Here is a 21008-nt window from a genome sequence, read left to right as displayed (position 1 = left end):
CTTGTCTCTGGCAACTGTCCCGCCCCATCCGGCTCAGTGACGGGCATTCCCTTGCCTCCAATCGGAGGTCCTGTTGGGAGGAGCTGCAGGACCAGTTCATTTTGGCGGTTCAATTTCAACATGGCTGGAGTGAGCCAAGATAATGAGGCTGCGGAAAAGGGGCCCGAGGGTTCATCTACGGAAGCTGTGCCAGGCGACACGACCATCTCCAGGGTGAAACTCCTCGATACCATAGTGGACACTTTCCTCCAGAAACTAGTCGCGGGCAAGAGGTAGGTGGGGACCAATGGGAAGAGGTGGCAGGAGGGTTTGTCTTTGTGATAGTAAATCCCGCGAGATCTTGGCTCAGTCACATGGGACGACCTGGTGAGATTAGCTGGGACCCTCGGCCAAGCTTTTCGCACTGTCCTCGGTTGGCACGAGTTGCAGAGGAAAGGCACGGAACTCTCTTCTCCACCTTCTCTCGAGGCAACAGCCCGACGCCCCTCGGCAGCCTTAGGGCAGCTGACGTCCTTTCCCGGAGGTCATCTGTTTACCTAGGCCTAACACAGCACTGTGGGCTGGAGCGGAAAGGCGCGGGAGTTTGCGAGCTCTAAACCTGTAGTCATAAGGAGAAACTTTTTGCTCTTTCCACATCGGATAGTTTTGTTTTTTTGTTTTTTTTTTTCCGGAGCTGAGGACCGAACCCAGGGCCTTGCGCTTGCTAGGAAAGTGCTCTACCACTGAGCTAAATCCCCAACCCCCAAATCGGATAGTTTTAAGGGAGAGTTTTGCCCCTGATCCCACCAGGCCAACGCCTCTGATACTGAAACACCCTTGCAGTCCCACCGGTCTTCCAGGATTTCTGTTCTTTGACCTCAGTGATTTCCGTTTGCCAGACTCGGTGGCCCACTATTACAATCCCACTTCCTCGGGAGGTGGAGGGAGGAGGATCGTGAGTTTGAGAATGACCTGTCCAATTCAACCACACCCTATCGCAATATTTAAAAAACAAAACAAAAAAAAAAAAAACGGGCTTGGTACAGTTCAGTGGTCAGTGCTTCATTCATCAATCTGGTGGTTTGGGGAAGAACCTTCCTTTTTTAAAATGATAATTGGATTTGGTCATGTTTATGTCTGGGTATTTTGCTTGCACGTATGTATTTGCACCACATGCATGCTTAATGCCCACAAAGGTCAGAGTGTCAGATCCTCTGGAAGTGGAGTTACAAATGGATGTGAACCATCTTGTGGGTGCTTTTACCAGCTGAGCCCCAAACACTCCTTATTTTGAGGCCTGGCACACCACCTGTAAGGACAGCCACCCGGGAGGCTGAGGGGCCCTGGAAAACAGGATGAAATGCCACAAAGAGACCATCTCTTTTTGTAATCTGGGCGTCTTGGCTTCCAATCATGTTTCTGTGTTTCTCTACGGGGTAGAACCTCGAGCCTGTGCTCAGCACCTGCTCTACCACCGAGCTGCATCTCCAGCCCTTTTTAAAGTTTTTTTTTTTTAATCTGCAGTGGGTGGAGGGATGGATGGCTCAATGGCTAAGAGTACTTACTACACTTACAGAGGACTGGAGTTGGAGACCCAGCACCCAGGTCCAGAATCTCATTTCTACTTGTGACTCCAGCTCCTGCGCTCCCCACTGATAAAATGTAAAATAAGTCTTGGGGTTGGAGAAGTGGCTTGGTGGTTAAGGGTACTCTATGCTCTTACCTAGGGCCTAGGTTTAGTTCCTAGGACTCAGGTCTGGCAGCTTAAAGAAACAAACTTTATTTTGAGGCATGGTCTCAATAACTTGTCAGTAGGCTTGATTTGGGCTGATAATCCTGTCTCAGCTCTCTAGTCGCTGATGACAGGCCCATAACATCACACAGCAGTGTTTTCTTCTGCATGGACCTTGTGATCCAGCTCCTCACCTACTCCTAACACACCTTCCTGCCTTCTCTGTATTTGGGGCTGTGGGTGTATAGAGCAGCAAATTCAGTGGGTAGCAGACAATAAACAAGATAGCCACAGGGCATGGTAGCATAATGAGCACAGATAAGAAAATAAATTTAAAACCAAAGGTAGAGCTGGAGAGATGGCTCAGTGGTTAAGAGCACTGACTGTTCTTCCAGAGGTTCTGAGTTCAATTCCCAGCAACCACATGATGGCTCACAAGCATCTGTAACAAGATCTAATGCCCTCTTTGGGTGTGTCTGAAGACAGTGACAGTGTACTCGTACACTTGAATGAATGAATGAATGAATGTTAAAAAGAAAAAAAGAAAAATATTAAAAGTTTATGGGTACAGGCCGTGGGGTGTTCAGATATTTGTGGTAGACATATCCTTGGCTAGAGAATAGTGATCAAAAACTTGTTTTGCACAAGTGTGAGTGGTTTGCCCGTATGTGTTTAAGCACCACATGGTGCCCTCAGGCCAGAAAACGGTCTCAGATCTCCTGGAACTGGAGTTGCAGATGGTTATAAGCTACCATGTTGGTTCTGAGAACCAAACTTGGGTCCTCTGCTAGAGCAACCTGTGTTCTTAACAGCTGAACCAACTTTCCAGTCCCACCCACAACCTCCCCATTGCAGTTTGATAAATAATTTGTAAATATTTTATATATAAGTCATCTTACACCCACTGTTCCCAGCCAATATCCCAAACTCTGGTCTTCACAAAGATCTAATTGTTGACTGCAGGCCCTCAGGGTGTTCATAATACAAACACCATTGCAGGTGATAGATGGAGCCTAAACCGTTAGCTGCTGGATGTGCAGCAGTCACAGAGGCCTGCGAGCTTCCTGCCCTGGTGGCCTAGGCGAAGCCTGGCATGGTGGGGTACATTTGTAATTCCAGCAACTTAGGGGCCGGAGGCAGGGTGAAGAGCAGAAGGGCGATGCGGTCCCAGGTGCTGGTTGGAAGGACAAACAAGGCTTCCCCTTGAAGCCTTTGACCCCACAGCCGAGCGCACCTGCTCTTGAATCTGGGCATTTCTGTTACAGACCAAGGAGAACTGGAGAGAGGAAGTGCTGGTCTGTTTGCAGAGGCATTGTGGGTGCCAATCTGAGTGTTCTCAACTTGGCTGTTGTAGAAATAAAGGATTCCTGGGCTGAGATGTTGTGCGCTTCAGCAGATGGAGGTCTAAAGGATAACGCCTGCTGGTGTGTGGTCAGCAAGCCTGAGACTCGGGGTCCTGTGGTCCTGACTAATAAGCTCCTGAGACAGATGAATAGGAAGGGCTCATTCTCGCTCATGGTCTAGAGGATTCACTCTGCAGTTGCTTTGGCTTGTATCAAGCATGGAAGCCACTCAGCTCTTCACAGCAAACAGGAAGAAGAGGGACGGGAGTCCTAAGGTCCCTCCGCCGTCTAGTCCCCGTGAACTAACTTCCTTCTACTAGGCTTCTCCCTAGAGGTTCCACCACCTCGAGCAGCAAAAGCTGTGCCATGCTTTGAATACAGGGACCTTTAGGAGTCATTTGCTGTGCAAACTATGACAGCACACCTTCACATACGACAGTAGGGCTCTCAGAGGTATACAGGTCTGGCTTACGGTGTCCATCCACCCTACAGCATCGACCAACACATTTGGATACTCAAGAAACAGTTCTGGGATGAATGAGTCCCAGGTCATCTGAATGTCAGACCTATTTCAACACTTAGTGCTAGAAATCTCCAGAGCGGTCAGGTTCCACGTGGATTACTCTCTTCTCTCCTGCGTCCTTTTCATGGCCAGGAGCAGCTGCTGTCTAACCACCTTACAGTCCTGTTTGAGAGCTCACACTGCCCTGCCTGCATTTCTTGTTTCTGTTCTTACTTACAACCTGTTAGCTTCTAGTACAGCATCAGCCTCCAGATCTGTCTTCTGGCCTTAGCCGGAAACCTCTTCTCTCCAGGAGGTTGCATCATGTCCTTCTCAGCGTGTTCAGTGGCTTGGGGTTGCCACACTGCCTGCTTGGTGGCCTGGGTGCAAAGCTTGCACCTTGCATGCAAATGTGATGTCCTCAGACCTGACATACTTTCCCGGTTACTTCTCGATGGAACACTCTTCCCCTCCTTAGTTAAATGTGACTTCAGTTGGTCTCCATGTAGACAGGGCCTAGTAAAGGCTACTCACTATCTGAATGGGTCATGTAGACAGGGCCTAGTAAAGGCTACTCACTATCTGAATGGGTCACTGCTCAGGAGCAGCGAGATCGGAGAGTAGCTGGAGATTTCCTGCCAGTACAAGTCTTTTGCCAACAGACTTTGTTTTTGAGATAGAGTCCTGCTGTGTAGCTCAGGCTGGCCTCAAACTCAAAGCCCTCCAGCCTCAGCCTCCTGAGTATTGACTTGGGCTCCAGACTTTTAAGATGGATGCAGATATTTGGATTCTTGCAACTCTACTAAGCCATTAGAGGGCCTCGATTTCAAGGGTAAAGTGTCAGTCACACAAAAACTTCTTTATTCATAAGATATCACCTATAGGTTATGGGGTGCTTGGTTTGTTTTGAGACGACTTACATTCCATTGCTCAGACTGGCCTGGAGCTGACCAGGCTGCCCCTGAACTCATTGTAGTGCTGCTTCAGTCTGTACACCGCTGAGACAAGTGTGAGTCACCACAACAAGATTAGAGTGTGTGTGCCTCGTGGGTATACATGCAACCTCCAGTGGCTTTCCTCAGGAACTTTCTACCATGTTCCCTGAGAAAGGATTCCTCACCACCAGGGCATGAGACTTGTCACTGAGACCTGACGGTGGCCAGCGAGTTCCCTTGTCTCCACAGTGCTGGCATTACAAGCACACATCATCACACCAGACTTTTTCACATGTGTTCTGGGCATCAAACGCAGGCTCTCCTCAGGCTCCATTCCCAGCGATCACATGGTGGCTCACACCCATCTGTAACTGTTCTTCCAGGGAAACTGCCACCCTCTTCTGGTCTCTGCTGGCACCAGGTGTGTATGTGGTGCATACACATACATGTAGGCAAAACATCCATGCACATAAAATGAGAAATAAAAATAGTTATACCCCCAGAACCCTCAGACTTTGTCTTGGTGCTTGCAGGCCAGAACTTTTCCAATTGAGCTGTTTTTTCAGCCCCTTGACAGTATAATCTTTAAAACCCAGGTTGGTTTTCCCTACAACTCAGCAGATTAAAAAAAAAAAGTTGTGTGTGTGGTATATATGAACAAGGGTGTCTGTGCATACTCAGGTACCAGAGGTCACCAGGTGCTCTCCTATACCCTCTGTACCTCTACCCTGTTTCTGGGCAGGTTCTCAGCTAGGCTGGCAGTCAGCAAGTCCCACAGCCCTCTCTCCATTGCTGGGTTGCAGGTACATGCGGATTGTGCCTGGCTTTTATGTGGGTCACGTTTTTCTTGCATTTTTTTTAAAGGTTAATTTATTTTATGCATACCCTGTAGCTGTCTTCTTACACACCAGAAGAGGGCATCAGATCCCATTACAGATGGTTGTGAGCCACCATGTGGTTGCTGGGAATTGAACTCAGGACCTCTGGAAGAGCAGTCAGTGCTCTTTTTTTTTTTTTATTATTATTATTATTAACTTGAGTATTTCTTATATACATTTCGAGTGTTATTCCCTTTCCCGGTTTCCGGGCAAACATCCCCCTCCCCCCTCCCCTTCCTTATGGGTGTTCCCCTCCCCATCCTCCCCCCGCAGTCAGTGCTCTTAACCTCTGAGCCATCTCTCCAGCCCCATGGCTTACACATTTTTAATATAGATATTAGGTTGAGCAGGAGAACAGATTGTGCAGCAGGCCCCAGTGACAAGAGGAAGACTGGACATGCTGGCTTCAGGTGGACCTCAGACTCTTGCCCTGTTGTCCTTCTTTTCGTTGGCCTGGCTGAGGCCCGAGTGGCAGATATGCTGTTCTTAGGCTTCACAATATAGAAATGTAGTCTTGCATGGCCCTGCTAGCTGCACTCCCCTTGTTCTCCAAAAGTGAGATCTTTTCTGTCCTGACAGAAGGTTCTCCAGAACCTTCTGAAACAGCCTTTAGTTGCAGCAAGCAAGGGATTCCTTTTCTGTGACATTTGAACCTGCCAGGGGAGACTGGGTTGGTGGTATTAGTGGAGCCCAGGCTAAAGGCCAGTTAGTACTATTCAGAGAAAGCCAGGTCTCCCACCAGTCCACAGTGCATTCAACAGCTTATCACAGAGAAGGAGGTTCCATGAAGCTGAGGGAACTAAGTTTTTACTGTGTCCTGATCCAGTGTTGTGACCTGGAATGTTCTGGGCAGGGTGTGACTTATATAGTTATGTTAGCCCAAGGAAAGAGCAACATCAATTATGCCCCCGTTGCCAGCATTTTAAACTAATGGCAAGGAGGTGGGGGATGGGGCTGAGGGATGGGCGGGGCTAGTGATAGAGCTGCTGGGAGGCTGGAGTTCTACCCCAGCCTTGGAAGTCCAGAAGAAAAACGTGCATAGGAGCAAAGCTGGTTGGCACTGGGGAAGCAGTTCTGTACAGAAAGTGGGTTTCTGTGTGAGCCATAGAAACTCCCTGCCCACTCCTCAGGAGCAGATGATCTGGTCGTGGTGGGAGTTCATTCTGAGTGCAGATCTGCCTGTCCAGATCTCCCCTACTCTGTCTTTGCTGTTTCTGCCTTTTCCAGGCTGTGTCATCTTAGTCGCCCCTCCCAGATCCATTCTTTTGAATCAGTCTGTGCAGATCTCAGTCTCTGCTTCAATCCCTTTGGCCCTTTTATGGTTCCCTCTTGTGGTCCATTAGTTTGGATTCAGGCCCCTCCCTTCCCAGAATGGTGGAGTGTACATTCTAGCTGGCTCTATCACATCCCAGCTGAGTGACCTTGGACAAGCTTCTGTCTACCAGTTCTTGGACATCCACGTGTTGGGGATGACTATAGTGGAGGGTCATCACAAGGTTCCTATAAGGACTTGGTAAGCTAATTCTCCTAAAATGTTTACAACAGGGCCAGATACCAGTCAGTCTTCTAACTGTTCCCATGACAACTGCATCTTTGCACACGTGTGTACACTGCACAGCCCTTGAGTCACACCTGAGCCTCAGTACACCTGCTGTTCATGGAGCCCCCTTCCAGACTGCAGCCACCTCCTTAATAGTCCAAACTTATTTCCCTGAAGTCTGGGCCAAATCTCCCTATGTGTGTACGGAGCTCAGAGGATAACTTTCACGAGTCTGTCACCTCTTCTACCCTGTGAGTCCCAGGGATCAAACTCAAGTCGTCAGGCTTGGCAGCAGTTACCTTTACCCATCCAGCCATTTTGAAGCATGATCCCTCACTAGCCCGGGACTTGACTGTTAGATTAGACTGGCAGGCCATCGGTTCCCAAGAGTCCCCAGCTCTACTCCTGAGCCCTAGGAATTTTACATGGGTGCTGGGTACCAAGCTCAGTCCTTATGTTTAGGTAGCAAATCTATCCTGACTTCCACCCTCGCCCTCAGTTGCAGTCATGCTTTGGATTTGTATCCAAAAGGTTGGTCTGCTATGCTGCCATGTTGCTGGAGCTCAGTAAGTTGTTTGTGTGTGGTGGGTTAGTGTTTGTATTTGAGACAGGTCTTCTGTAGCTCAGGCTAGCCCTGAACTTCTGATCTTCCTCCTCCCAGGTGCTGGGATTATTACAGTCTCGAAGGGTGTGTTCTGAGGATTGAATCCATGGCTTGGTGCATTCTAGGGACTTGCTTTACATCTTCAACTGGAGCATCCCTTCTAAGGGATGGAACCTGCTGTAACTGCAGGTGTCATGGGACAGCCTGGGTGTTTGTCTCCAGGTTGATCTGTTGCTGTCAGACCCTCACTACTTTTGTGTCGGTCGCTACTGCCCTCTGGTGAGCAAACTGTGGAACTGTTGAATTGAGAAGCCGGCTGTGCACGGCAGCTGAAGGCAAGCCCTGCTTTTTGTAAATTTTGGGTTTTGAGGCATCTCTCATTTTGCACATGCTAGCCTAGAACTCGCAGTGTTTCCCCTGCCTCTGCATCCTGATATGGGTCTGCAGGGGTGCACCATCACACACAACTTCTGAACTTCTTTTTGCTCCCTTGGCACTGTGTTCTCTTGTGGCACTGCCCCAAGTGTTACACGTGTATTATCTGTGCCGTGTTTACCTTTTCGTGGTGTGTGTGTAAAACAATGTAGTTGGGTACCTACATAGAGAATTTGAGGACAGCCAAGGTCACATAGACCTTGTCTCAAAACCACAACAACAAACCAAAACAAGCAAACAAACAAAAACCAGGTTGACAGATGACTAGTTCTCTGCTTTCTACAGTGGGTGCTTCCAAGTCCAGATCTGCTGCCAACCACCCCACCCGTCCCTGCCCTTTTTAAAATATAGTCTTTTTATGTCACCCAGAATAGCCTGGAACTGTATGGACTAGACTGACCTTGAATTCTAGAGGTCTCTTCTGCTTTTAAAGTGCTGGGATTGTGCCCAGCCCTGTAGTCCTGGCCTTTGACATGGGCACTGGGCATCAACATTCTTAGGCGCGCATGGCAAGCATGTTACCGGCTGACCTCCCCAGCCTCTGACGTCACACTTCTGTAACGTGAAACTTCAGCTCCTTCACAGTGACTCTCTAGTTCTCACTTCTGGGTTACTGACTGCATGCATGTGCTCCACTCTGAGTTACACACTCCTCCCTATCCTGGGTCTTCAGAGCAGAAAAAGAAAAGCTGCCTCCGTGAGTTCAGATGACGCATGCGCAGTGAGAGGATGTGCTGGGCTAACGTCAGCCGCTACCGTCACCTCAGGAGTTCCTCTTCTTTCTTCTTTAAAACTGTTTATTTTAAGCATATAAATACACTAGTTGTCTCCAGACACACCAGAAGAGGGCATCAGGTCCCATTACAGATGGTCGTGAGCCACCATGTGGTTGCTGGGAATTGAACTCAGAACCTCTGGAAGACTGGTCAGTGCTCTTAACCGCTGAGCTGTCTTTCCAGCCCCGGACTCAGGAATTTCTATGTATTTATTTTTTGAGATGGGCCACTGTGTGGCCTTGGCTGGACTGGAACTCAGATCTGCCTGCCTATGCTGGGAATAAAGACATGTACACCACAGGCAGCCTTTTACTTACTTGGTTTTTAATTCTGGTTTTTTTTTTTTTTTTTTGAAACTGTATGTTTCTATATAACACAGCTGACTTCACATTCATTATGTAACTGAAGCTATGGACCCTTCATCTCCTGGGTTCCGCTTTCGAGTGCTAGGATTATGTGTATTGACTAGAAATGCTTTCTCTTAAGAGACAGGGTTATGGGGGCTGGGCCTAGAGCCTGAGGGACGAGTACTTGTTTAGCATTCACATGGACCTGAGTTTAACCCCCAGCCCTGCAAAAAGCAAAAGAAAGAGGAGAAAGGTTTTGCTGGTATTGCCCTCAGACTCCCTGACCCAGCTGATCTTCCTATGTCAAGTGTGTGTAGATAAGTTAATTTTAAAAGATTTATTTTATTTTATGTATATATGCATATACACCTACATGCTGGAAGAAGGCATCAGATCCCATGGTTGTGAGCCACCATGTGGTTTCTGGGAATTGAACCCAGGACCTCTGGAAAAGCAGCCAGTGCTTTTAACCAATGAGCTATCTCTTCAACCCCACATAGATACATTTTTATGAGAAATTTTAAAAGAAACTTGAATCTATCACAGTGGAATTCAGAAAGCTATTGTGTGAGGACATTGTTCAGTAGCTTTGGAAGCCCCTAGGCCTCAAGCTCTATCTCCCCATTTCCTGGTAGCACTAGAAAGCTCATCCCAGTTTTAAAGCTTTGTTTGTGGATTTCTTTGTTGGTATTGTTTTTGAGACAGGATCTCATTTTGTGGCCCAGGCTGGCCTTAAACTTATGATCCTCCTATTTACTGTGTTACAAGGTTATAGATACCTACCACTAGGCCTAGCTAGTCATTGGGTTTGGGGGTTTGTTTTAAGAAGGGGTGTCATGGGGTTGGGGATTTAGCTCAGTGGTAGAGCACTTGCCTAGCAAGCGCAAGGCCCTGGGTTCGGTCCCCAGCTCCGAAAAAAAGAACCAAAAAAAAAAAAAAGAAGGGGTGTCATACAGCAGGCTCATCTGAATGCTCTTCCTGCCTCTGCTTCCTGAGATGGTACCAAAGTGTCCACCATGCTGTTTTATGTGGTACCAGGGCTTCGTATGTGTAGGCTAGCACTTTCCCAACTGAGGTCGGTCCCTAGCCCTAAAATGAGGTTTTAAATTTGTCTTGGTTTGGTTTAGTTTTGAGACAGGTATCTCTATACTGTCCTGGCTGTCCTGGAACTCATTAAGACCAGGCTGGCCTTGAGTTTGCAGAAATCTTCTGCTTCTGCCTCCTAATTGCTGGATTAAAGGATTATCACCCAGTTTGGGGTTTTGTTGTTGTTGTTGTTGTTTTCCTTCTCTCTCTCTCTCTCTCTCTCTCTCTCTCTCTTTCTAAAGATTTATTATTTTTTTTCTTTTTTCTTTTTTTTTTTCCGGAGCTGGGGACCGAACCCAGGGCTTTGCGCTTCCTAGGCAAGCGCTCTACCACTGAGCTAAATCCCCAACCCAAGATTTATTTACTTTATGTATGAGTACAACATTGCTATCTTCAAATACGCCAGAAGAGGGCATCCGATCCCATTACAGATGGTTGTGAGCCACCATGTAGTTCCTGGAATTTGAACTCAGGACCTCTGGAAGAGCAGTCAGTGCTCTTAACTGCTGAGCCATCTCTCCAGCCCCCTTTGTTTGTTTTCTTTTTATACTATCATGCCTGGTTTGTTTTCTCTCTGTCTCTCTCTTTTTCTACCCCCCCCCCCCCCAATCTCTCTCGGGTGGCATTTATCCCAGATTGGCCTCAGACTCCTATGTAGCTGAGGGTGATTCCTCGGCTCAAGCTCCTGATTCTTTAGCTTCTTACTCCTGATTGCTGGGATTACGTGCGGATACCACCACAGCTGGTCTTTGTACTTTGATTGAACCTGGAGGGCTTTCTGCATGCCAGGCAGTCACTCACCAATTGTGGCATCACCTGTAGTCCCAGCCCCTCCCGGGCCAGAGGATCACTGGAGCTCAGAAGTTTGGGACCAGAATGAGCCACATAGTGAGACTCTAAAACGAACAGACAAACCAGGGGCTGGAGACATGGCTTGCTGCTCTTGCAAAGGGCCCACATCCAGTTCCCAGCACCCATATGGCAGTTCCCAGCCATCTGAAACTCCAGTTCCAAAGAATCTGAGGTCCTCTTCTGACCTCTACGTCCAGTAGACACGGACATGGTACACAGACATACATGTAGGCAGAACACCTATACTAAAACGAAAATAATAAAATTTCAAAAAAAGGAGATAGAAGACACCCAACATCATGAGAACACATCACACACATGCACACACGCACACACACAGACACACAGACACACACACACACACACACAGAGAGAGAGAGAGAGAGAGAGAGAGAACCCAGAACTCTTTTGCCTCCCTCCCCTAACCCCCACCCCCATTTCCCGTAGATTTATGTCTTTTTCTCTTCTTTTTTCTTTTTTTACTTTTTCATGCAGGGCATTGAAGCCAGGCCTCCAGCATGTTAAGCACACTCTGCTGCTAAGTGACATCTTCGTTTCCTTCTCTGTCCCCCACCCTTCCCCCTCTCAGACCATTTTTCTTCAAGCTGTATGTACTCACTGGGTGTTTGCTGCGAATTCCACCCTCCTGCAATCACCAGCAGGGAGAGCGGCAGCAGCTAACACAGGCGCTCGCTTGAAGGTACACTGAGCAGCGTCACAGCCCCTCTATCTGAGGGAGACGTTGCCGCCTTAGTGCCCTTGGGTGACTGTGCTCAGATATCAAAAGGACAATTCAAAGGGCAGATGCTGGGAACCTGTCCAGCCCACAGCCCACAGCACAGTTCTAGGCATCTTGTTTTCTTCCTAGTTGTGCCAGCCACTCAGTCTGTGGCTTCTGAAGAGGACTGTGGAGGGACACATGATGCCTGCCCATGTGGGCTGGGATTGAAATGGGTAATTGTGGCTTAAACATCTGGGATCCTGTTCGTCTTCACAGCCCACTCAGGCATCCAGGTCAAGCCGGGCATAGCTCTCCTCAGCTCCAGCAGTGGCTAGGACCCATAGCAGGGGTGAAGTAGACTCTGCCCATAGGTGTCACCTGAGAACTCTTCGGGGGTTCCTGATTCTATTGAGAATCCTGTAAACATGAAGGGCCCCAGAAACAAGCACATTTCACAAGAAGGGACACTTTCTACAGAGTCCTGTCTTGGGTATTTAAGTCAGCGGTGCCAGTGTGGGAATGGCCCGGATGCCTTGTGGATTTCTTGAAAACTACACTCAGGGAAGGAAAGTGATGTTTTAGAAAGGGCCCATGGCGGTGTGTTGGCCAGACATAAAATTATACTTTCTTATAAACAATGTAATATCCTTGTGGAAAGAAATGCTGGAACCTCGATCCCAACAGCAATATTGGGAAGAAGCAGTATGGACTCTAAGCAAAGTGGGCAGCCAGGATGGAGGCCTGGCCTGGGCTGCCGGGCTACAGCCCTGCTCCACTCCTAGCTGCCTCAGCCTCATGGCCCTTCTGTCTGTGCTTCCTTCTCCTCAGGACAGAGCAGACTTTGGCCCTGACCTCAGTTTGTTTGAGACCAGCCAGCTGTGCACTGAGAAAGTACACTGGCTCATAAGGACACTGCCTGGGTGCAGGTCCTGCCTTCATGGTTCACTGGCTGAATGGCCTTGGTGACCACTTTTGTCAAGTGGGACAGCAGTATCTTTACCACCCAGATTGACCTAGGGACCTCTGAAATGTTAAGTCCCTGCCTCAAAGAGAAACCTCCCCAGATAGCCCCCACTGCTGCAGGGGTCTACAACAGTCAGCGGCTTCTCAGAGCTGAGAGGTTTCTTCCCTTTGGAAGGCAGGCACTTAGGTTACAACTCCATGAAAAGAAACAATTCAGCAGTGGGGAGTGGGATCTGGCCTGTAGGATTTGTCCCCACAAAAAAGAGATAAGGTCCTGAGTGAGGTAAACCAGACCCACAGAGACACTCATATAGGCAGGAGGAGGGCCAGCCGAAACTACACAAGACCCTGTTGAAATCAACAAACAATAAAACTAATAAAATCAGGTCATTGTGGTGGTTTGAATGACATCTTAGTTACTTTCCTGTTGCTGTGACAAAGCATCATGGCCAAAGAACTGATAAAAGAAAGAACTTCCTTTAGGTTAGAGTCCACGGCCATGGCAGGGAGTGTGGCAGCAAGCAGTCAGGCATGTTGCTGCAGCTGTAGCTGAGAGCTTACTTCTAATCCACAAACAGAAGCGAGGAGACAAACACTGGCAATGGTGGTGTAGCTTCTAAAACCTCGGAGCCCATCCCAGTGACACACCTCCTCCAACAAGGCCAGACCTAACCTTCAAACAGCTGCACAAACTCAGGACCAAGTTTCCAAACATAGGAGTCTATGGGGGCCATTCTCATGGTGGTGATTTGAATAAGAGTGGCCTCCATGGGCTTGTATGTTTGACTGCTTGGTCCCCAGTTAGTGGAACTGTTTGGAAAGGATTAGGGGGTGTAACCTTGTTGGAGGAGGTATGTCACTGGGACTGGGCTTTGAGATTTCAAAAGCCCACACCAAGTCCCCCCCCCCCCCCCTCCTGCCTTTGGATCAGCTCTCAGCTACTGTCCCAGTGCCATGCCCATCTACTTCCCACAATGATGCTCATAGACTCTATACTACCCACTGGAACCATGAGCCTCAAATTAAATACTTTCTTTTATAGACTTGTTTTGGTCATGGTGTCTCTTCACAGCAATAAAACACTAACAAAGACATCATTCAAGTCACCACAATGACCTGCTTTTATTTTTATTGTGTTTATTTCAACAGAGTCTCCTGTAATTTAGGCTGGTCTTGGACTTACTGTGTAGCTGAGAGTGACCTTGAACTCCTGATCCCAACTATTGGGAATCAAACAGCAGCTTCATGCATGTTATAGGCAAAGAGTCTACCAACTGAACTACACCTCCAGCCCCATAACCTATGTGTAAATACTGCTAGAGCCCAGGGTTGGGGATTTAGCTCAGTGGTAGAGCGCTTGCCTAGCAAGCGCAAGGCCCTGGGTTCGGTCCCCAGCTCCGAAAAAAAAAAAAATACCGCTAGAGCCCTAGGTGGGAGTAGAAGTGGCCTACCTGTCACATGACAGATCTGCATCGCAGCCATTACCTGGGTCCCAGTTGACAAAACTGAGTCTTGTGTTAAAACACAGAGGTGACTGGCTGGGTGCTGATCACCCCAACTTTGCTTGTCTCCTACCTGACAGCTATGAGAGGTTCGCCAGCTGTTACAAACACTTGCACCAGTTGAACCCTGAGGCGACACGGTGGATCTATGACAAGTTTGTGGCTCAGTTGCAGACGTCTATCCGTGTGAGTGGCACAGTGGCCAGAGGCCATTTTCATTAGGTTTTGCTTTACCTTTAGGTCCTTAAAGATGGCAGTCGACGAGCTGTCTCTGTGTGCTCAGCTCCTGGAACTGCCATCCAGTGCAGTAGCTGTAACACCAGGCAGCCCTGCCCTCCACACAGTGCAGAGCTTCAGTGCCCCTGCTCTCGCTGTCCTGTGATGTATGTTTATAAGGTGTCTGCAGCCAAGGCAGCGTGTGCTCAACCAGGGCAACACAGGCACTACTCACCCTCGCCCTCAGCTTCTGAAGAGACCTTTAAGAACCTGAGGAATAAACTGGGAATAATATATTAAACTGGTTTAATAAGTGCTTGCTATTTTAGATTTTATTCTTAGTTCTCAAAACCAGACACTGACGGGCTGGGGAGATGGCTCAGCGGTTAAGAGCACCGACTGCTCTTCCAGAGGTCCTGAGTTCAAATCCCAGCAACCACATGGTGGCTCACAACCATCTGTAATGGGATCCAGTGCCCTCTTCTGGTGTGTCTGAGGACAGGGACAGTGTACTCATATACATAAAATTAATAAATAAACCTTTAAAAAAACAACAATGTAGAGAAATTGGACTATTAAGGAGGGCGATCAAAATCAGTGTAACTCTTCTAAGTGCTGTTCCACTGAGGCATGCATGAGGTCTTTCTTCCTCTCTGCTCAGGAGGAAATCTCAGAAATCAAAGAGGAGGGGAACCTAGAAGCTGTCCTGAACTCCCTGGATAAGATAATAGAAGAAGGCAAAGATCGTGGAGAGACAGCCTGGTGAGAACAAATGGGGAGAGGGTTTATCAGCAGGGATCCTCAAAGTCTGGGAGAAGACTAATTCTTACCCATATCTGAGTTCGTGGGCTCCTGGCCTCTGGAAGGGAACTGTTTGAGGCCTTCCTGGGACCCCTGAGGCCTTAGGAACAGAAGGGAGGGCTGGGGGATGGGGCCAGATAGTGAGGTTTGGCTTCATGGACAGATTAGACGACCAGACACATGGCTTTGTTTATTCAACAAATAGTTAGGAAGTCTGTATTGTCCACTCGGTGTGGTTGTAGAGGCCAGAGATTCAGTAATGAACAGGCAGCCCTCTGCAGCTGCTGTCTGGACAACATTGCCATCTATCTGGTGACCAAGGTGAAGAGTAGAGGGCAGGAGGCCATTGTGACCAGAGTGGCCTAGGCTCCAGCAGTTTTCTGTGTCCTGCCCATACCTGACAGCTTCCCGGTCAGAGTTGCCATATCTCTTTCTTCTATAGTACTGGGTGCTGAACACAGGGCCTTGGGCACGCTAGCAGGATTCTACTGCTAACCTATAGCCTCAGCCCTCTTTCTACATTTGATTTTGATACAGAGTCTCACTGAGTTCCCTCCGTTACCTGTACAGATAGCTCAGTGCTCTACAATACTGGCTGCTATTCTTCCAAACCAGAATTTGGTTCCTAGCACCCCTGTGGCTGTTTATAACCATTCTTAACTCCAATTTAGGGAATCCAGAGCCCTCTTCTGGTTCCACCGGCACTCATGGTATACATACACACAGGCAAAACACCATACACATAAAATAAAATTTATTATTTATTTATTTTTGTTTTTTGAGACAGGATTTTTCTGTGTATTTTTCTGTCTTGGAACTCATTCTGTAGACAAACTTGGCTTTCAACTCATGTCGATCCTCCTGCCTTTTCTCTATCTCCCAAGTCCTGGGACTAAAGGTGTGGGCCACCACCTCCTGGCTAATAAATGTTACTTTTAAAGTTCACTCAGCTGGCCCTGAACTCACTAGGTCAGATTGACTGTGACTGATCTCTTTTCCGCATATGAAGGTTCTGTCTACACTTGTGTCTGCACCACTTTCTTGCTTAGTATATCAGAAGAGGGCAGCAGAGTTGGAACTGAAATTACCAACCGTTGTAAGCCTCCTGTGGGTGTGAGAATCAAATTCTGAAAGAGTAGCCAGTGCTCTTAATCTCAGAGCCATCTCTCCAGCCATCCCCTATGAAGTTTTCTATTGTTGGTTTGGGCTTTTTATGGCCTTATTATGCAGGCCTGGCTAGCCTGGAACTTACTGTGTAGACAAGAAATCACAAGATCTGCCTGGGATCAAAGTGCACACCAACCAGTAGGCCTGATCTGTAGGCTGTGACCCTCACCCTTCTGCCAGAGTCTCTCAGGTACTGTGGGGTTCTATGGACCACCAGGCCCAGCCTGGAGATCTTTTTCATTCTTGTCTTCGCACACACCTTTAATCCCAGCACTCAGGAGGCAGAGACTGACAGATCTTTGTGAGTTTGAGGGCAGCCTGGCCTGCAAAGTAAGTTCCAAGACATCCAGGGCTACACAGAGAAACAACAAACAACTAATAAATAATGGTAAAGCTGTGTCTCAGGCAGGACCCTACAGGCTGCAGCTTAAGGCAAGTGGAGAGGAAGGGGGGCTGGGGACCAGAGGTGGCCTGGAACTAGAGAGCCCATGGCTCTGTGCTGCTATCAGCAGAGGGACCACTATCCAAGTAGGTAGCTCTTTGCAGGTAAAGTACCAAGTGAATGCGTGTTTGAGGGTCCTCTGAGAACGCCCAAGTAGCCAGAACAGCAGCCAAGCTCAGGATCCTCTCTGCTAAGGATACCTTTCACATTTTAACATGACATTTATTAATTCTTGGAGGGGTGTATGCCACAGGAAATGTGTAGGGGTCAGAGGGGAGCTGACGTTTTACAACTGAACAGGAATTTATAAAACACAGAACAGCGCTTGCTTGTTAACCAGTGCCTTAACACATCCGTTCACACCTCCTCGTAACTGGACCTAGGACTGCTCTGTGGGTTTTTCTTTCTTCCACTCCTCTACTTCTTCCCCTTCAGCCCCTGGCACTAGGTAGGAGAGAAGAGAGGGCAAGGGGGCGATGCTGTCGTTAGACTACTTCCTGCTGAGTAGGACGTAAGGTTCCTTGGGGCAAGTTTGATCTTCACTGGCAGGATATCTAATTTCTTCTTTTCCGTCTCTTTGTACGAGACTGCTTGGCAAACCACTATCAACAACAGCCAGCAGTACCCAAGCACCGCCGGGCTACCCAGCCATGAGAGCAACCCTACTCTTGGGGCTCTAGCACTTGTGTATTCTCTGAAAAGTCCCCAGAATTCCAAATGTCACACACAGAAACTTGCAGGCTTACCAGTTGGCAAGACCACACCCCTGCCAGAGCACGACGCAGCCCTATATCCCACACCTGGGATTAAACAAAAACGTATTTTTATAATACTTGTGTGTTTTTAAAGAGATCAAAACTCTCAATACACCTACTAGCTCTTACAGGTTCTCTGGGAGTTTGAGTATCTCTGAGGCGCTACCAGTCTGGTGTTTGCCTCCACCTTGATCTTCCTAACTCATAGTCTGTTGGGGTAGTGTACCAGCCTGGACACGTGGCCATAAGGACAGAGGCAAGTTTGAGAGAGTTCTGGAGGGCTGGGCATGAGTGAGTGTAGAGAAGCAGGCTGTAGGGGAGACCTGGAGGATGCCTTTAGGGCAGGGAGGCCAAGGGACAGGGAGCCAGAGTTCCATCAGGAGCAGGTCTGGGAGGTGAAGGGATCCCAGTAGAGTCCTAGCCTAGCACAAGACTTGAAGCAGGACAGCTGCTGACAGGGTTTGGAGATAGAAGCCTCCTGTATGCTTAGATTCCTCCCCCGTCCCTGTGACCCATGTGCCCTGCCCCCAGGCGACCTAGTGGAATCCCAGAGAAAGACCTGTGCAGTGTCATGGCACCCTACTTCTTGAAGCAGCAGGATACCCTGTGCCGTCAAGTTCGGAAACAGGAAGCCAAGAACCAGGAACTGGCTGAGGCTGTGCTGGCTGGACGCCGGCAGGTGGAGGAGCTACAGCAGCAGGTTCAGGCCGTCCAGCAAACATGGCAGGCAAGTGTTTGGATCAGCTGATTTCCTCTTGTCTCAGCCCCCCAGGGTTGGTGGCCTCCTCTCTCCAGGCCGGAATCCCATTGGGAGTGGGCTGTGCTCCAGCAGCAGAGTGGGCTGTACTGGGCTGTGTGAGGTGGCTCCTCAGTGCTTGTGCTGAGGTCCAGTCACAGCGCATGTTCCTGTGCAGCTGCTAAGTGAGCATGGCCAGAAAGGATAGGAACGTGGGGCTCTGTCCAAGTGGAGCCCACCCTGCGTGCATCAGAACGACTCCAGCGGTTAAGAGGTGTTCTCTAGGACATGGGTTAATTCCTAGCCCTCATACCGATGGCTCACAACTCTCATAACTCCAGTTCCAAGGGATCCGTCATCTTCTTCTGGCCTCTGGCACATGGAAACAGGTGGTAGCAAGCATGTGTCCCTTGGGAAAAGCTGACTTCTGAAGTTGGTCCCAAGGGAGGGACTTTTAAGGCAGTGGAGCTGGGTGGTGCAGGTGGCAGGTGTGACTGGGGTGGTGAGATAGCTCCTTAGTGGCTCCAGATGCAGTTCTAAGAGTCTCAGAGGGGTCCAAGTGACAGCATTACTACCAGGTCCTCTTCATCTGTCATAGGTCCCCAGTCTGTGTCTAGTACAGTGCACAGTGGACAGTCACTTTCTAAGACATACATCATCCTGCTTCTGAGAATCGTGGTGTTTCCAGGTTCCTTCTGGCTTTCTCTTCCTGTGACCAGTGAGCTGCAGCCTGCCCTGGCCTCAGAGAGGTGGCACAGGTGGAAGACCTGTCCCGTGCCCTCCAGTCTCCCTCCAGTGCTGGTGCTTAGGGCCTTGGAGCCCCGCCCCCCCGCCCCATCCTCATGAGGCTCCTTAGCACCCCACCTCCCTGGATAATAAATTGTCCTAACTGTGGTCCCCCGACCTGCGAGCTGCTCCAGTTTGGTGTGGGAGCCTCAGAGCCCTTTTCACTGTCTCAGTTCCCAGTGATTGCGTGAGCACTTACCCAGCATGCCTAGGCCCTGGGTTGGAATTTGAGCACTAGGAGGACTAAGTTTCTCCAGTGAGGACAAAGGCTCTGGAGCCACTTTTGGGAGTTATGGTTGAATGTGGAGAGGCCCAGGAGAGGTGGCTAGGGCATCCACACTGCCATAAATACCTATGGACGGTCAGGGCCTAGCACATCCTGGCGAGACCTGTGACATGAGCCACAGAACACCCACATTGTTCTAGGAGGGCCTGGGCTGGGGGGGGCCCGGCACACAGGGTACTTGTCTCACCCCACACGGCTGTTCTCTTCCTTTGGTTCCAGGCTCTACACAGAGAGCAGAGGGAGCTGTTGTCGGTGCTAAGGGCACCCGAGTGAGAAGCCCCAGAGCTGAGAGCAGTCGCAGCCCTGTAGAGCACTTGTGGAGCCAGTTTCCAGGCAGTGATGAAGCTCCCTCCACTGCTCAGGTTCTGGTAGGGTCAGACTACCTTCAGCTTCCTGCCACCATCTTCTGCCTGCAAGAATGGGACTCCCACCCTGGGCATCAGACACCAGGCTTTGTCTCCTGGAGTTGCAGCCAGCACTGCCCCATGCCTTCCTGATTCCCCAGCCCTCCCTGGACTGGATTTGGGTAGTGTTTCAGTCTTTACTGATTGCCGCCTTGTTGACCAGCTCACGGTCCCTTGCCATGTTCTCCCCGACTGATTGCTGCCTTGCTGGCTAGCCCAAGGGCCCTTGCCATGTTCTCCCCGACTGATTGCTGCCTTGCTGGCTAGCCCAAGGGCCCTTGCCATGTTCTCCCCACATCCGTAAATAAACTTCCTCTACCACACTGTAATCTGTGAGGATGCTTCCTTGCCAGGCGTCTGGGGTCAGGACCACTTCTGGGCTCCTGAACTCTGTCTGAGGGCTCTGGAAGCCTGCAGCCAAGAGTGGGTTATTCTGATATCACCCTGTGCTGAGGACAGCAGGACCCAGGGCTCTCTGAGGTCAGGGTGAGCTGTCACCATAGCCGGTGCTGCCCTGTGCTGCTCTCTAGGGCACAGAAAAGTGATGAGACCTGCAGGGTAGCTGAGTACAAGGACTTTACCTTGTCTCTCCCACCCCACTTTTACCCCAGGCCCACCAATAGAAGGGCCAGGCCTTCCTAGGGTGGGGCAGATGTTCCTCTCTCCTGCTGAGACCCTCATCTCAACCAGGGGCTGCTTGGTTAGATCTGTCTGTGAAACCCTAAGGACAGAAAAAGCACCATAGTGGTCTCCTGTGCCTGTCTCCATAAATAGCTGGGCCCTTCTAGCTGCTCTTCAGAAAGGTACAGGATTTATACCTCTGGGTGCTCTGCTTTCTGCCTACCTGGCCTGTGTCATTTTAGTTCAGGTTGGCGGGTGAGTTACCAAAGACAGTTCAGGGGTAGGCATAGTGGAACATGTCTCCAGTCCCAGCATTCTAGAGGTCAGGGCCAGCAGATTTCTTGCGTTTGAGGCTACCCTGATCTGTATCATGAGATCATTTCCCCCCCAAAAAAACAAAAAAAAATGTCAGACAGGTCACAATACTAGATCACCTTCTGACCTCCCACCCCAACTCAGGCTAGGAGATGTGGTAGCTCTCAGACGGGAGACTGGGATAGGCTAAGGTGCTCTGTCACTGTGTAGACAGGCCTTTCTGTTACCCAGCCAGGCAGCTGGGAATCCCTAAGGCTGACACTAGGAGGCGGCCCTGGCAGTAT

General features: G+C 49.4%; 1 protein-coding gene across 1 annotated transcript; it reads left to right on the top strand.

Annotated features, from left to right (window-relative positions):
• The first annotated feature begins 104 nt into the window (after positions 1 to 104).
• Pmf1 (polyamine-modulated factor 1) lies at positions 105 to 20117 on the top strand. Its single transcript, NM_001191568.2, is given in 5 exon segments — positions 105 to 272; positions 14276 to 14381; positions 15073 to 15173; positions 18108 to 18303; positions 19604 to 20117. Coding segments are annotated over 5 exon segments (609 nt in total). The 5' UTR covers positions 105 to 120; the 3' UTR covers positions 19658 to 20117.
• Positions 20118 to 21008: the final 891 nt, after the last annotated feature.

Source organism: Rattus norvegicus, chromosome 2 (assembly GCF_021556685.1).
Source record: "Rattus norvegicus strain SHRSP/BbbUtx chromosome 2, alternate assembly SHRSP_T2T, whole genome shotgun sequence".
Classification (NCBI taxonomy): domain Eukaryota; kingdom Metazoa; phylum Chordata; class Mammalia; order Rodentia; family Muridae; genus Rattus; species Rattus norvegicus.
The sequence above is the reverse complement of the archived record's forward strand: the minus strand, read 5'-3'. Positions and strand labels throughout refer to the sequence as shown.